This window comes from Cupressus sempervirens, chromosome 5, assembly GCF_028749045.1.
Source record: "Cupressus sempervirens isolate cs-2001-9-10 chromosome 5, ASM2874904v1, whole genome shotgun sequence".
Classification (NCBI taxonomy): Eukaryota; Viridiplantae; Streptophyta; class Pinopsida; order Cupressales; family Cupressaceae; genus Cupressus; species Cupressus sempervirens.
In genome coordinates this window covers 271,059,236-271,077,325 of record NC_143122.1, presented here as the reverse complement: position 1 = coordinate 271,077,325, position 18,090 = coordinate 271,059,236, and the positions used below count along the sequence as shown (strand labels likewise).

Below are 18,090 nucleotides of genomic sequence, written 5' to 3'. Positions count from 1 at the left end.
TTTGTGCTAGTGCTTACCAAGATCGATGTGGTATCATGAGGTTGTTCTATGATTACCTTGAGATGTGTGTAGAAATTGCACTATGTAATATTACCATGCTACACTGGACTAGGTTCCTGTAGCAATGGTTAGTCATGTTTATGACTTTTTAAGTGCCTTTTTTTGTTCTTTAATCAACCTTTATTAAATCCTTAAATGATTAGAAATGGATTGTTCATTTGGATTATTTGGTTATGTGCTGCAGACATTTACCTTGTTATATTTTGATCTGAGATATATTTGTTACTTATGTTATGTTCTACATGCGAGATGACTTGAGGGTCAGATGTTTACCTTGATTTCAGTATCATAGATGTTAGACTACTATACTGTTTAGTTGATCATATTGCATGATGATGCCATTTTGAGATGACAATGTGTTTTATGATGATATCTAGTTATCCGATATTTAGGTATATCATTGATTATGTTATGTGATGGATTTAATGCTATGATTATTTACTTCATTCTTGCGTTGTTATGTTTTATGAGAATGTGAGTGATGTAAATAGATTATTTTAATATAATTAAATAAATGGTTAAATTAAGTGATTTAATGCATTTATTACTTCAGCTATGTTATTATATGTAATTGCACTTGATCGTGTTGTTTAGTGTGTAGGATTTATATCCTTGGCAGTGGTACATGGAGTTAATTATTTAGCTATTCGTATTTTACCAATGTCGTCCTTGTATGGTTGACGTAGCTTTAATTAGATGTTTAAATTAAACCTTTCGGTGATTATTACATCTAAACTCATTTGCATTATGTGATTAAACTAGTAAGCGTGTCTATGCATTTAGAGGTTCGCTTTTTTGCGAAAGTTGTTAAGGAAATATATGTGTTTTTGGGTTTTCAAACTTTTTAATTGGTTTATTTTATTTTCTGGCAGCTTTGCCATAGATGAATTCCAATTTCTAGGAATAGCCTAATTTTGTTTGGGTCAATTCAGGGTTTAAATAGTTTGGCTAGTTATTTGCCCTAATCGATTATTCACTCGAAAAGTGAATAAATATCCAAAATGGAATTTAATTCCTCACTTCTCACTTTTGAATTAGAGAGTTGGAGAGTAAAACCCAAAATCCTCTTCATGAGGATTTACTATTTTGTTCATTGTGGGAGCTATGGGCATGGGATCGTCACAAGGTTGAGCTCATTGGATCTAGCTCAAGGAAGCCTTGGATTGCCACGATTTTCAGCTACTTCTACGAGCTATTTATTTTATGGTTCAGATTCCCATTTTGCCCTTTTGGCTGTGAGGTAGGGCTTTCTTGTTTTATTGTTTTCACTCTGTTTTTGCTTTTGTTTTTGTTAACCATTTGTTTATAGGCTGAGAACTAGTGTTCCCCTCTATTTTGGTATGTTAATTCTACTCGGTGTGGCGGGTACGAACATTTCCCTATTTTTCGGGATAAGGGTTTGGGGTTTTGCACCGTTATGCTAGCTATTTTTGCATACTGTGTTTGAACTTGATTATTTTTAGATTTTTGGGGTTTTTGTACGTAAAGGCCAAATGGGTTTTAATTTTAAAGTTTTTCAAAAATTTGGGATTTTTAATTCGTTTTGCGTGCCGCCCTATTTTCTCAAGTTTTCTTGGCACGAGTTGGGTCATGGACCTGGATTATCCGTTTGGATATCAATCAAACCTTTGTTGCACTTTTATGTTTGCATTGGGATGCATGTCTCATTCGTACTCCCGACCTTGTGTTTGGTTGAGTGATTTTTATACCTATTGTTTTGGTTTCTTTTGGACCCTTGTTATTGTTTCATAGACACTAGGATTTGTGTAGAATCCATACTCCTAGATTGAGGCCAGTTGAGTGAGTTCATGATGTTTGGTCTTGTTGTATCATTGGGATTCGTGTAGAATCCATACTCCCAGATTGAGGCTGGTTGAGTGATTTCATGATGTACGATTTTATTGGCTTTTAGATTTGTGTAGAATCCGTCCTCCCGAGTTGCTATCAGTTGGGTGTTTTGTTTTGCATTGTGTTCTCATCCAGTCCTTGTGTTTTGATCTTTGTGATGATGGTGTGCCACACACGAGTACATGTGTGTACATTTGTCGGGTGACTTGCGAGTCTCGATCTTCCATGGTACTTCTGGAAGTTATGATCATTAGGGTTGGGATGAGAGTATGCATGCCCACAGGCACTTGTCATAGGATGAGCATGGGTAGGGTAGCGTAGCATATGGAGGGGACTTCTATCCTGTAGCCTGGTGATCATTATGCCTAGAGGATTGGCAGAGGAAGTTTTAATTAAGTGATAACTAAATGAAATGTGTGATTGGTAATAAAATCTTAAGATAATAAAAATGTGGCGTGCTAGAGCCTTTCTATTGAGGGATGTCGAATTTGCACAAGTTCAAGCTTGGGTCTTTCAATGCCAAGTGACACTCCATGATGTCAGCCCCTACTTAGTGGCCTATTGAGTGTCTGACTAGGACCTGTACTCCTTGCATTGTCTTAGGTTCTTGGTTATAGCCATCATACTGTCTGGTGTGAGTATTAGCCATGGATGTTGTTTTGTGTGTTTGTGGTTGGATCATTATCTCCATCAGCACGATGGACCGTGTGGACCTACGGGTACCATGTGGTTGGGAGGCGTAGCTACCTATACCACTACTAGGGACTGGTGTACATAGATAGTCTTCTGTCCTAGTGCGACTGTTGCTAGATGTTTTCACTTGGTACTTTGAGTTTTGGAGTATTCTTTCTTATGATTTATGCTTTCATTGGAATGCTTGGATGTCATGTTTAGATGATGTTAGTTTATTTGACGCATTCCCATATTATGATGTTTAGCATATGACTAGATGATGTGAATTGATGTATTGGTTTATCTATTGTTTATTAATGTTTAGCATGTGATAGGTGATGTTATCTACTTGTAGGATTATCTTATGCTTTATTACTAGCATGTTAGATTTCCTTATACTTTTATTGTAGCATGTTTTAGTGGTGACGTCCCTATTATGATTGTACCAACGATCTAGTTGGTGGCTTGGGATGTTATGTGCGGAGGATGGCTAGGACCCACGATGGTCTTATGATGCTATTGACGATTGGGAGGAACTGCATACTTAGTTTGGTTGTTCAGTTATTGTGATGCTATTTCTATACATTGTGATGTTACTTTTGTTCACTGCGATGTTGCATTCAATATGTTCTTACTTCTATTGTTTAGGTGGATATATGTTCCTCTTTCCTTGTTATTTATGCACTTGAGTGTTCATTCCTCAATTTACATGGATTCGGTATTCCCTGGTGTGGAGGTTTTCTTGTTTTTATTCTTTTTATTCTTGTTTTGTTGTTGTACTGATGTGTTTTCTCGCGTGGAAAGGCAGTTCCTTGTGCGAGAATGTATTCCCTCGTGTAGGGATCCAAATCCTCGTGTGGTGTGCAGCGGATCCTCGTGCAAAGCCATGTACTTTCTCACGTGTAGTGATGCAAGGTCTCGTACGAAACTCGAGACTAGTGCACTTTCTCACACGAGAAATAGGGGGTAGTTAGGCTTGGCCGAGGAAGTTTTGAAAGTTGGTTTTGGACACCTTATTGGATTTCACACCTTTCCAGTTCAAAATAGTTTTCTATGGGGTCTAAAATATATTGTTTAAGTATAAGTTGATGTATTTAATTCCTTATACTTAAGATATATTTTAATATATGCGACAAATCTTTTTAGATAGGTTTCAGACCTCTCCGAGATAAGATAAAGATTCTAGAAAATTTCAGGGCTTCAGAAATTCAGACTTGACCAAATTTTAGGGCTTTAAGATTTCAGGCTTAGCCAAATTTTAGGATTATGCATTTGCCCCAGCTTGGTGTTTTGTTGATGAGTAGTCGTTTCTTTGAACCCTCATCATGTGCATGGTTGTTGGCTTTTGTTTGTGTGTGTCAATTTGGTAGTGGTGTTTGGAGATTTGTCGGTTGCCAAGATTGTGGTGAAGTCTTCCGTTGCGATCTTTGTGATCCCTGTATGATGTTGTCATGTGCATTCATACTTGTAAAAAAATTATTCTGGCTTGTATTTCATCCTTGTTTTCAAAGATCTCCGGGCGGAGCATTACAAATGAACTTTGTACTTTTAATTATTCTTTCATGTGGATGTGTTATTTTTTTAGACTTAGTATTAATTAAAATTTAAATATGACTCAACGTCTTAGGATCCTTAAGGAATGCAATATGTTATGTTTGCTTATGTAAGATTGTATGTGATTGCTTTCGCTACTTTATGAATGATGTGTATGTTATTCTTGTTCTTAAAAAAAAAAGTTTGGCAAACTTAGTAAAACTTTAGGTTAATTCTTTTGGATCCCTTGGTGGGGCGTTACATCTAACTACTTTGAGAAGGGATTATTAACATGAAGATGCCCAAACTATAGCATGTTGTGGGTTAATAGATTCCCAAACTTGAAATGTTTTCTACATAAAGATTAGATTTAAAGTAGAATTTTAAAAAACTCAAGCATTGGATTCTAAGCCCCTTGCAACTTAAAAAACATAAAATTTAAAGTTGACCATAGTATATGTAACATATTTTGTTAAAATGACCCCAAACTATGATATTCTACCTGTTTAAAACAATAGACAGGGACTCTAGTCGCATCTACACAGCTATTGTTAAATTAAATATATAAATGATTAATAAGGCAATTAGCAAAAGTGAAAATGTGGTGTGTTAAGTATTTGTTAAAGTTTAGATTTATAGAAATGTAAAAGGAGAAGGTTTTCTTACACTTGGCATATAATGCTTCGATATCATGGAGAAGATGACAATTAGCTAGCATACACTAGGATCACTCACAAAAAAAAAAAAAAAAACTTTTATCAAGAGGTTGTAGGAACATGCCCTATGATCGCTTGCCAAAAAAAACTTTTTACAAGAGAGTATGGCAAGCAATGATATTACTATCTATGATAGAAAGTGTAGAATATCTCAAGATGACTTTGACAAATGAATTCTATAGATAAAAAATGAGTTGAAAGAGGCTTTAAGTATAGTTGTATAACATGTTATAGCTTTCTAAATAAAAAATATTTGACACCTATGTTATCTAATTGAATTTATCAAAAAAATGTCAAAATATAATTTATGCAGGTGAAGCAATGCGAAGGTGGAGTAGCTTGCTAATTATTGACCAACACAAAATATTGAGTGCAATCTCTATAAACATCATTCCTTATTTGTACGTAAATTTATTTAAAAAAAAATAAATTAACAAATTTAGTCAAATCATTTACCAAATATTTTGTCTTTATTTAAAATGCCCACAAAAGCACACATGCACATACATGTACATGTATCAATTTGATTAATACACACACATAAACAAATATGAATAAACAATTGTTCTAAATATAATCAAACTTTGTTATACATTATTGTAACATGCACACATCCATGTAAGCACACCTCATCATGCTAACTTTCTTCTATAGTTTATTATAATAAGTTAACTCAATCAATTAGAAGATTTTTATAAACAAAATGAAATAAAAAGAAGGGGCAACCAATTTGTTTATGACTATATTTCATTTTTGATCAAAAACAAAAGTTGTTTAACATTGACTGATCCATTCACACAATATATATGTAAAGTTCAAACAAGCCTTCCAAGCCTTGATAAAGAGTGTTGATGCTATGCAACCTTGTTATGTAAAACTTAAGATATACTTTCAATTTAAACAATTATTAGCATATTCCTTACTCCTTACACCTCCTTTGAATAAAAATACTAGTAAATATATTTTTTCAGCATCCACATTAATTATAATAAATACATAAAATGATAAATATCACTGATAAATATAAAGAAAATATCTAAATTGTACATGCACAATATGCTATCAATATTTCTTCTATATCTATAACTATTGAAGATTATGTGCATTGATGCCTTCTAGATAGGTGAAAATCCATATAATTCCTTAATTAATTGATTTTAATAAATGTATAAAATGCTAAATATTACTGATAAATACAAAGAGAATATCTAAATTGTACATGCACAATATGCTATCAATATTTCTTCTATATCTATAATTATTATTATTGAACATTATGTGGTTTGCTGCCTTTGCGTTGGTGAAAACCCATATAATTCCTTAATTAACCAAGACCATAAATTAATTTTGTGCACAGCTAGTATTGGAAAACCTGGGGCTCAAACCTAGAGTCCGTCCCGTAAAGGTCCCAGGTTCAACATTGAACACGTGGCCGTTAACTCTTAATTTTTCGTAGAAGTATATCTATATATCTATAAAAAAATTTAATTAAATACGAACTCATTAAGACATTTAATGGAGTAATGATAAATAGGCGCCATTATACCCTATTGACTAAGTCGCATTAAGTGTAAAAATCAACTATGATATTTTGTTGCACCACGATTCCCAATCGTGCTTTCGTTTTCCGCATGGTCCAACTCGCAGGAGAAAATAAATATCGTATCCCTAATATAAGGGACGGTGTATATGCAATCCAAGACCTCGTGATGCAATCTGCATCGCTTATTACCCACCTTGCGGATAATTCTGAATAATACTAAAAATCGTTTGCCGTATGTTCTACAAAATGCGTAGAATGACACATTCGCGTACGAAGAGCTTTAAATGCCACTTAATACTTTCTAGATAAAGATGCTCTCTTTATCCGTCGAAATTTGTGTCTCGCCGACAAAGTATTTCAATGTTAAATTTTCAAACTTGTCAGAGTCGTTGAGTGGTGGACCCACAATCTTTCCATTAACTACTATTTTCAACCCAAAAATATATATGTTCTACTATAAAATATTACATTAACTGTTTTAAGAACAAATAAAATCGTAACCAGTTGCAGATAACCATCGAGTTTCCAACTTAAATATAACTTTGACCATAATTTATCATAGTTGTTACCAAACTCTAAAGGAAAAAATATTAAAATACTTGCAAGTTGCAACTTAATGTACAAAGAATAATTAATAGTGAGGACTGGGCATTGTGAAATAAAATAGGTTTATTTTATCATTAAACCACGTGATCATTTGAAGCTCAATATGTTCAGTGGACCCCACACACAAACAGCCGGCCAGTAGGGCACGTGGCGGTCATTTAAGGGGGAAGAAAAAAAGGCCACTTTGGATGTAATACAGCTCGAAAGGTATTCTGATCAGATAGAGGAAATTGAAAAGTAGTTTCGAATCCGATTTCTGTAGTGGTCGGTCCCACTTGAGTTCTTTAGTCTGGCCGCCGTGTGACTTTCACACGCTCCTCGCTGTTAAATACCCACTCTCCCTTTCTTTTTCTCAGACAAAAATCTAACTTCTTTATTTTCTCCAATGGCGAAACTCAATATGCTCTGTTTGTTTTTCGCTCTCTCTGTTTCCCTTGCTTTAGCCGGAGAAGAGAACGTTTTGTCTTTAAATGCAGACCCTCCTCTTGTAAACGGTCTTTCATGGACGTTTTACAAGAGCAGTTGTCCCAAATTGGAGTCCATTGTGGAGGAAAGAATCAAGTTTTATCTTAAGAAGGATGTTACTCAGGCTGCTGGTTTGCTGCGTCTTCACTTTCATGACTGTTTTGTTCAGGTTAGATTTTTTTAACTGATTTATTTTTGTTTCGCTACGTTTGTTTGTTAATTTGTTGGGTCTGTTGCTTTAATGGTGAAAAAATTGTTTGTGCAGGGATGTGACGCATCTGTTCTGTTGGATGGATCAGCAAGCGGGCCGAGTGAGCAAGATGCTCCTCCAAATTTAACGTTACGGCAAAAAGCATTTGAAATAATAAACGACATAAAAGAGCGCGTGGACAAAGCGTGCGGTGTCGTTGTTTCTTGCGCAGATGTCACAGCTCTTGCAGCTCGGGATTCCGTCTCACAGGTTAATATAAAAATAAGAGAATAGATAAGAAAATTGCATATAAAGAATGAATTGTTAATATTTGGGTATTATCTTGGCCGCTGCCTTATGTTTACAGTGTTCGTGAAGATTTATTGATCTTTAACGAAAATAATTATGATTTAACTATTGTATTATGGTTTTTTCATAACAGACTGGAGGGCCAAAATACAAAGTGCCACTAGGAAGGAGGGACAGTTTAAAGTTTGCTACTAGAGCTGCCACACTTGCAAATCTTCCAGGGCCAACTTCAAATGCCTCAACTCTGATTAATGCTCTTGCTGCCAAAGGCCTTGATACCACTGACCTTGTGGCTCTTTCAGGTTCTTTCACATACCCATTTGGTTTTAAACCCAAAATACAACATGGTTTATATTTAAGGGTTTTCCTATTTAAAGGAAATTTAATTTTTTTTAATTAAATTAAAAATTCATTTATGTATATTCAATTATATTTTAAAAATAATTTATATTTATGAGTTTATTTATAAAAGATTGCAAATGTTAGTATTGTAGAATTTTTCTATTTAAATACTATTTTAACATTAAATATTTATCAGTTTATTATATAAAAAATTGCAACACTTTGTATTTAAGAATTTTTCTATTTAAATACTATTTTAGTTTTTTAATTTTGTGTACTAGATAGCGTATATAGAATTTTAATGATTGGTGTAAGTGATATGATTGTTTGGTGTAGTAATACTTCTATCAAATTTTGTAAATAGAAATTATGAACAATGTTTGGGCTTGCTCCAATCTTCAAATTTGGAAGTTTAAATGTATTCTAGTAGTAACTGGGATTTAACATATTATTGTTGGTAGATTGTAATGGTTTTATTTTGTTCATTTTTGTATTGTAGAAGATATGAACTTAACTTTATTTAGATATCATCGAACCAAATGTCTTTTTTTGAACTTTTTTGTAACATACTTTGAGTTATGCAAAATATTTTAAGACTTTCTAGTTAAGACATCGATGGTCATGGGTAAGTCTATTTCTTAGATCTAAAAGAAACAAATCATAAGATGATACATCAATGTACCATAATAGTGTTGACTTTAAAGTTGTTACTTTTGTGACTTTAAAGTTGTTAGTGTTGATCACGAGTTATGATATTGAATAGAAGTTTAGTAGATCATAAATATCACATTGAATAAATATACTAAAAATGGTTTATAACAAATTACTTTTAAAAAATTAAATAAATAATCTATTAACTAACTATATAGAAAATACTTGAATTTAACCATGTAATATCTTACATCTTTCTTTCCATTTCGTATGTTGTTGAATTGTATATAATTTGGATTTTATTTTTGTGTGTAGGTGGACACACCATTGGAATAGGGCATTGCACATCATTCACTGAACGATTATACCCCACACAGGATGTCACTCTCAACAAGAGTTTTGCCAAAAACTTGAAAGCTACTTGTCCAAGCACAAATACCACCAATACCACTGTACTAGACATTCGCTCGCCCAATATATTTGACAACAAGTATTACTTGGACCTCATGAATCGACAAGGCCTTTTCACATCTGATCAAGATCTTTACACAAATTCACACACCAAACAAATTGTTAAAGACTTTGCCCTTGATCAAGATCTCTTCTTTACAAAATTTGCACTTGCAATGGCCAAAATGAGTCAAATAAGTGTACTGACAGGTACTACGGGGGAGATTAGAACTAATTGCTCTGCCCGTAATCCAACTTCTTCCATTGCCACTCTAGTGGAAGATTTTATTGACTCTACAAATTTTATTTGAGATACATGCTCAAATGTCACCCACTTCATGATCTTTCTATTTAAAAATAAAATTGTATTCTAATGTTGTAGATAAAATGTTAACCTAGTTTGAGAGAAGGGGTTTTTGATAATATCTTATGCGACTCTAATTAGAACTCTCACTTGTTATTCTCTTTGAGTAGAGAAAGCTTATAAATTATAAAATATTAGTCTCTTTATGATTCAAAGTATAGTTTGTTTTCTATTATTCGTACTATTCCAAGTAAAGTTTGTTTTCTATTAATTGATATTAAGTCATGTTTTATATCTAAAGATCTACAAATGTTTTGATATATATTATATGATTTTTTTGCAATATTAATTATGATTTGAAATGAGTAACACACTATGGTTCTACTCTTGCTCCTTGTCCAATAATTAATGGATGAATAGAGTATACATAAATGTTTAACTTGATTTAGTAATTAAAATTTTCATTTTCAAATATGTATTGTCTTCATATTAAAATAAACAATATTCAATATAAAAATTAGTGGGTAAAGGATTTCAAAAGGCTTTTATATATTATTATTATTATTTTGAGCATACTCGCTCATATTAAGAGGTATGTGTAGGATCATGGTGTGTCAAAAAGTTACGATGTGAAAAATATGTAGTTTTGAAACATCTAAAAGCATTTCAAAATTTGTTTTAATTTTTTTCCCATCAATGCTGATACCAAACAAAAAATGTAATACCTTGTCTTATCGGGTACCCGATTTGAGAACGGGTATTCGATTTGAAAACAGGTACCCGATTTCATAATGGGTACACGATTTATGAGCCCAAATCATGGTGCCAAATTCAAATGTAAAGGGAGTGGGGACCAATTTCAAAGTTAAATATTGATTTTTATTTTCCAAACTCAAAGGGGCGAACCAATTTTTAGGTTATATAGATTCTAGTATAATATAGTTATAGCATTAATTCTTTTTGGGGGGCGGCGGGCGGGGCGAGGCAATTATTATATATAGTTACTAAAATTTATTATATAGTATTAAATAATTTTATTTATTATTTAATATAATTATTGTATACATAGTTGGTACTTATTATATATATATATATATATATATATATATATATATATTAGTAACCTAAGTTAATAAACTATATGATGATGTATGTTCTTAGGAGTCCCCTTAGGGACATACATGTTGTGTTCCAATGAGTCCAAAGGGGTCATGGGATACCGTATGACCATTTTCGACTCATTATATGACAACATATGTTCCTAGGGGTCATAGGATGTCTAGGGACATACATCTTGTGTTTCAATGGGTAGAAGGAGGTTATAGAGTATCATATGACTCATTTCAACCTATTACATGATAACATATGTTCCTAGGGGTCCTAAGACCCTTATAGGCATACATGTTATATTCCAATCGGTTAAAAGGGGTCAGAGAGTATCCTATGACCCTTTTGACCCATTACATGACAACATATGTTCCTAGGGGTGTTAGGACCCCTAGGAACGTATGTTGTCATGTAATGGGTCGAAAGGGGTCATTAGGGTATTTGATGACCCCTTTTGACTCATTGGAACACAACATGTATGGAACTAGGGGTCTTAGGACCATTGGGATCATATGTTACCATGTAATGGGTTGAAAAAGGTCATAGGATTTTGACCCATTGGAACACAACACACATGATCATAAGCATCCTAGGACCCCTAGGAACATATGTTCTTGTGTAATAGGTTGAAAGGGGTCACCCCTTTCTATCCATTGGATATAAGAGGTATGTCCCTAGGGGTCCTACGAATCTTAGGAACACATGGTTTCATGTAATGGGTTCAAAAGGGTCATAAGATACCCTATGACCCCTTTCTAACCATTGGAACGCAACATGTATGTCCCTAAGGACCCTAGAACCCCTAGGAACATATGTTATCATGTATTTGATTGAAATGACTTAGAGGTTATCCTATGACCCCTTTCAACCCATTTGAACACAACGTGTTTGTCCCTTGAGGTCCTAGGACTCACAAGAACATATTTTGTCATGTAAAGGGTCGAAGGGGGTCATAAGATATATTCTAACGTCATTCGACCCATTGGAACACAACATATATGTCCCTAGGGGTCCTAGGAACCCTATTAACATATTTTGTCATGTAATGGGTCGAAATGTGTCATAGCATGCCCTATAACCCCTTTCTACCAATTCGAACACAACATTTATGTTTGAACCCCTACGAACATATGTTCTTGTGTAATGCATCGAAAGGGGTCATAGAGTATACTATGACCCCTTTTGACTCATTACAACACATCATGTATGTCCCTAGACACCATAGGACCCCTAGGGACATACATCATGTGTTTGAATGTGTCGAAAGTGGTCATAGGGTTATCTATGACCCTTTTTGACCCATTAAATGATAACATATGTTCTTAGGGGTTTTAAGACCCCTAGAAAAATATATCATGTGTTCAAATGAATCAAAATTAGGGGTTATAGAGTACTCCATGAGCCCTTTCAACATATTATATAACAAAATATGTTCCTAGGGGTCCTAGGACCCCTAGAGACATAAATCATGTGTTTGAATGAGTCGAAAGGTTACCCTACGACCCCTTTTAACCCATTAAATAATAACATATGTTCCTAAGAGTCCTATGGCCCCTAGGAACATATATCATGTATTTGAATGAGTTGAAAGGGGTCATAGAGTACCTTATGACCTCTTTCGACACATTTCATGACAACATATGTCTTTAAGAGTCCTAAGACCCTTATGGACTTATTTTATTTGTTCAAATGGTTCAAAAGGGGTCATACGATAACCTATGACCTATTTCAATGCATTTCATAATAATATATGTCCCTAGGACCCCTAGGGACCTATTTCATTTGTTCAAATGGGTCAAAAGGGGTCATAGGATAACCTATGATCCCTTTTGATGCATTTCATTATAACATATGTCCCTAGGGGTCCTAGGTCTTCTAAGGACCTATTTCATTTGTTCAAATAGGTCAAAAGGGGTCATAGGATAACCTATGATCACTTTTGACACATTTCATGACAACATATGTCCCTAGGGGTCATAGGGATCTAATTCATTTGTTTCAATGGGTCGAAAGGGGTCATAGGATAACCTATAACCCCTTTCGACACATTTCATGACAAAATGTCTCTAGGGATCCTAGGGGCCTATTTTATTATTTGAATGGGTCAAAAGGGGTCATAGCATAACTTATGACCCCTTTTGACATGTTTCATGATAGCAGTCCTAGGGGTCCTAGGGAAATTTTGTAATCATTTATGTGGTTCGAAAGGGGTCATAGGTTAACTTGTGACCCCTTTCAATGCATTTCATGATAATACGTCCCTAAGGATCCTAGGATCACTAGGGACCTATTTCATTTGTTCAAATGAGTCGAAAGGGGTCATAGGATATTTACGACCCCTTTCAACATATTTCATTACAACATATGTCCCTAAGGGTCCTAGGACCACTAGAGACATATTGTAATTATTCATATGGGTCGAAAGGGATCATAGGACAACCTATGACTATTTTCGACACATTTCATGATAACATATGGACCCCTAGGGACCTATTTTATTTGTTTTAATGGGTCGAAATGGGTCATAAGATAACTTACAACCCTTTTCGACAGATTTCATGATAACCTAGGACCCCTTCTGACATTTTTCATGACACCATATGTCCTTAGAGGTCTTAGGAACCCATAGCACCTAATTCATTTGTTCGAATGAGTTGAAAAGGGTGATAGGATAACTTATGACCCCTTTCGATACAATTCATGACAACATATGTCCTTAGGGGTCATATGACTCCTAGGGACCTATTTTATTTATTTTAATGGGTCAAAAGGGGTCACATGATAACCTATGACCCCTTCAAACACATTTGATGATAACATATGATTCTAGGGGTCCAAGGATCCCTAAGGACATATTATAATTCTTCATATGAATCGAAAGGGGTCATAGAGTACTCGAGGACCCCTTTGACCCATTAAATGAGAACATATGTTCCTAAGAACATATATCATGTGTTCAAATGAGTCGAAGGGGGTCATAAAGTACTCTAAGATCCTTTTTGACTCATTATATGACAACATATGTTCCTAGAGGTCCTATGTGTTTGAGTAGATTGAAAAGGGTCATAGGGTACACTATGACCCCTCTTGACCCATTATATGACAACATATGTTCTTAGGGGGTCTAAAACCCCTAGGGATATATATCATGTGTTTGAATGGGTTGAATTGGGTCATATGGTTCCCTATGACCCCTTTTAGCCCATTAAATTAGAACATATGTTCTTTGGACCCCTATGAACATATCTCATGTTTTCAAATAAGTCAAAAGGGGTCGTAGAATACTCTAGGACCCCTTTCGACCCATTATATGACAACATATTATCCTAGAGGTACTAGACCCCTAGGGACATACATGATGTGTTTGAATGGATCAAAAGGGATTATAGGGTACACTATGACCTCTCTTGACCTATTATATGACAACATATGTTCTTAGGGGTCTGAGGACCCCTATGGACATACATCATGTGTTTGAATGGGTAGAATTGGGTTACCTTTGACCCATTAAATGAGAACATATGTTCCTAAGGGTCCTAGGACCCCTTGGAACATATATCATATATTCGAATGAGTCGAAAGGGGTCAAAGAGTACCTTAAGGGACATATTATAATTGTTCATATGCGTTGAAAAGGGTCATAGAGTACTCTAGGGCCCCTTTTGACCCATTAAATGATAAAAACATATGTTCCTAAAGGTCCTTGGACCCATTGTAACATATATCATGTGTTCAAATGAGTCAAAAGGGTTGTAGAGTACCCTAGAACCCCTTTCAACCCATTATATGACAACACATTTTCCCAGAGGTACTAGGACCTCTAGGGACATACATGATGTATTTGAATGGATCGAAAGGAGTCATATGGTATGCTTTGATTCCTTTTAATTGATTATATGACAACATATCTTCCTAGGGGTCTACATCATGTGTTTGAATGAGTTGAATGGGCCCTATGACCCCTTTTGACTCATTAAATGAGAACATATGTTCCTAGGAAGATATCTTATGTGTTCAAATGAGTCGAAAGGGATCATAGAGTACCCTATAACTCGTTTCAACCCATTATACGATAACATATGTTCCTACGACTCCTAGGACCCCTAGGGACATACATTATGTGTTTGAATGGGTCATATGTTACTCTACGACCCCCTTTGACCCATTAAATGATAATATATCTTCCTAGGGGTCCCTAGGACACTGATGAACATATATCATATGTTTGAATAAGTCGAAAGGGGTTAGAGATCATAGGTGTACTAGAACCCCAAGGACATACATCATGTGTTTGAATGAATTCAAAGGGGTCATAAGGTACCCTATGATCCCTTTTGACCCATTAAATGACAACGTATGTTCCTATGGGTACTAGGTCCCCTAGGGACATACATCATGTGCTTGAATTGATCAAGATGGGTCATAGGGTACACTGTGACCCCTCTCGACCTATTATATGACAAGGTATGCTCCCCTAGGGAGATACATCGTGTGTTTGAATGGGTCGAATGCAGTCATAAGGTGCCCTATAACCCCTTGTGACCATTAAATGAGTCAAAAGGGGTCATAGAATACCCTATGACCCCTTTCGATGAATTATGTGTCAACATATATTTTTAAGGGTACTAGGACCCCTAGTGACATATATCATGTGTCTGAATTGGTCTAATGAGGTTATAGGGTGTCCTATGACCCCTATTGACCCATTAAATGAGAAAATATGTTCCTAGGGACCCCTCTGAACATATATCATGTGTTCGAATGAGTCAAAAGGGGTCATAGAGTACCCTATGACGATTTTTAATGCATTATATGAACACATGTTCCTAGGCGTCGTAGGACCCCTAGGGACATACATTATGTGTTTGAATGGGTCGAATGGGGTCATAAAGTTCCCTATGACCCCTTTTGACCCATTAAACAAGAAAATACCTAGGACCCCTAGGGACATACATTATGTGTTTGAATGGGTTGAATGGGGTCATAAAGTTCCCTATGACCCCTTTTGACCCATTAAATAAGAAAATACATGTCGAGGGGTCCTAGGAACATATATCAATGTGTTCAAATGAGTCGAAAAGGATAATAGAGTACCTGATGACCCCTAAGCACACTTAATGTCATCAAATGGGTCAAAAGGGGTCATAGGGTATTCTAGGATCCCTTTTGAGCCATTAGATCATATCATTTATGTGGTTAGGGGTCCTAGGACCCATAAGCACGCATATTGTGATTAAACATGACTCAAAGAGTGTCAAAGGGTACCCTATGACCCCTTTTGATCCTTTGGAACCATTATATGTATGGTTAAGGGTCCTAAAGCCTTTAAAAATACATACTAAGGATCCTAAAAAAGAGTCATACTATTATAAAAAAGAATTGAAAAAAAAAATTAATTTAAAAAAATAAAAATAAATTTGAAATTAAAAAAAAAAAAAAAAAAAAAAAAAAAAAAAGGGAAAAATCGGGTATCCAATTTGAGAATGGGTATCCGATTCGGGAATGGGTATCCAATTAGGATTTGTTTTTCTTTGGATACCAACACTCCATGGTCAACACAAAAAATGTCACAAAAACATGTTTTTGGCCTGTTATTTTGTGTTTCTGACTTCAACCATGTAGCTAACGACTTTTTTTTCATCCAAATTTGATGAAATGAAAAAAGTTTCTTGAGAATGTTCTCGACTTTCCATCGATATAATGTTTAGTAAATTATAAGTTTAGTAAGTAATTATTACTAATTTTCTAATGGAGTTAGGTACAAAGTGTTGATTGACATACTAATTGAAAAATAGCTATAACTTTCGAATGGTATAAGATTTTTGAAATCCAAAAGATACGTTACATTCTATGCTTCGACTACTATAAGGAAAAAATAAGAATTTTTTTTTTTTGAATTAGTTAAGGTGGCCAGACATGAGAGTTTTTTAATTCTAAAAATGACATAGTAGAAAATTCATAATTAATTATTTATTTGGAACAAAAATACCCTAAAATGTGTCACATCCGGGCATGAGTGTACTTCTTATATCTAGAATCTTATTAAAAAATATTATCAATTGATTTTGATTAAGGTGGTTAGACATACACCTACTTCTTATTTTTGTCTTCAAACTTTTGTACTACTACATTAAAATCCAAAGATTTGACCAATCAATTTTTTTTCTTTAGATAAGGCCTAGTAGTTTAGAAATTTAATTTAATTTCCTACAGATTCTTTTCTTCAACTTTTTGATATAATTTCCATAACTACTTTAAAATTACATGTCAAGTTGACATAACCTTGATATGTTGGTTTTTCATTGCCACTTAAGGGCATAGTTGTTGGAAATATAGTAGGGAAAGTAAATTTCGAGAGGGGGGGTGAATTAGTCCTTCAAAATTTTAACCATAAATTCGTTCACCACACACCCATCTCACAATTTTCATGTAAACTAAAATAGCTAGCTAAACATATTCGTCCATAGCATGAAATTAAATAACATTCAATACATATATGACACAAGAAATTTGGTTACCCGGAAACCCTCCAATGAGAAGCTAAAATTAGGATGGGGATGACGCCTACAAATCTTCACTACTATAGTTGTAAAGTGTATCCAATTAAGGTGACAATGTTTGATCATAATTATGATCTACCCTGTGAAAGGAATGCCCTGTTAAAGACTTACAAGATTATTACATCTTACCCTATTAAAGGATTTCAACACCTTGTTAGAAGTGTGTCTGATTAAAAGACATAAAATTACAATGAAGTAAGCACCCTATTAAAGGATTTACAACATCTTGTTAGGACTACTCTGTTAAGAGATTTAACCGATTCACCTCTTAGAATGTCTCAGCAATGATCTTGCGGTTAACACTCTACTGCTAGATAACAAATCACCTCTTTGCATGAATCCTTGATCCTCTTTGATTAGATGTGTCACTTTTGTCCTCTAACTTCTTTCCTCTATTCTCCTTTAACTATTTTTGCAATGTATATCTCAATTCACAACTCCTTAGCCAACATGAATTCTCTATTTGCGCATGCAAACTTCTCTCTCCACACATACAATGTCTAGGGTTTGCCTTTCTTAAGAAGACATAGGTGGCTTAGGGTTAGGTATGAATCAACGATTGTGATTCACCCATTTTGCTGCTTAATCTATCCCTTTAATTGATTGGTTGCGTGCACTACATAGGGATCCTCAATATAGATTCATTCTTATCATCTAGAATCACAAAAAAATCCTTAAGTTGGCTCAAAAATGGTTTACATAGAGGTTTGTGCCATTACAAACAACTATGTCCA

The 18,090-nt window shown here is 34.6% G+C and overlaps 1 protein-coding gene across 1 annotated transcript; it reads left to right on the top strand.

Annotated features, from left to right (window-relative positions):
• Positions 1 to 7,332: 7,332 nt before the first annotated feature.
• On the top strand, positions 7,333 to 9,904 carry LOC149555610 (peroxidase 12-like). The gene is made up of 4 exons (XM_089829726.1): positions 7,333 to 7,612; positions 7,709 to 7,903; positions 8,076 to 8,244; positions 9,251 to 9,904. Exons 1-4 carry the CDS (start codon positions 7,364 to 7,366, stop codon positions 9,694 to 9,696), a joined length of 1,059 nt encoding a protein of 352 aa, XP_089685852.1. The 5' UTR covers positions 7,333 to 7,363; the 3' UTR covers positions 9,697 to 9,904.
• Positions 9,905 to 18,090: the final 8,186 nt, after the last annotated feature.

Coding starts and splice junctions, on each gene's coding strand:
- LOC149555610 (XM_089829726.1), top strand. CDS start 7,364: ATGGCGAAACTCAATATGCTCTGTTTGTTTTTCGCTCTCTCTGTTTCC. Junction 7,904..8,075: donor CTCGGGATTCCGTCTCACAG/GTTAATATAAAA, acceptor TTTTCATAACAG/ACTGGAGGGCCAAAATACAA. Junction 8,245..9,250: donor TGACCTTGTGGCTCTTTCAG/GTTCTTTCACAT, acceptor TTTTGTGTGTAG/GTGGACACACCATTGGAATA.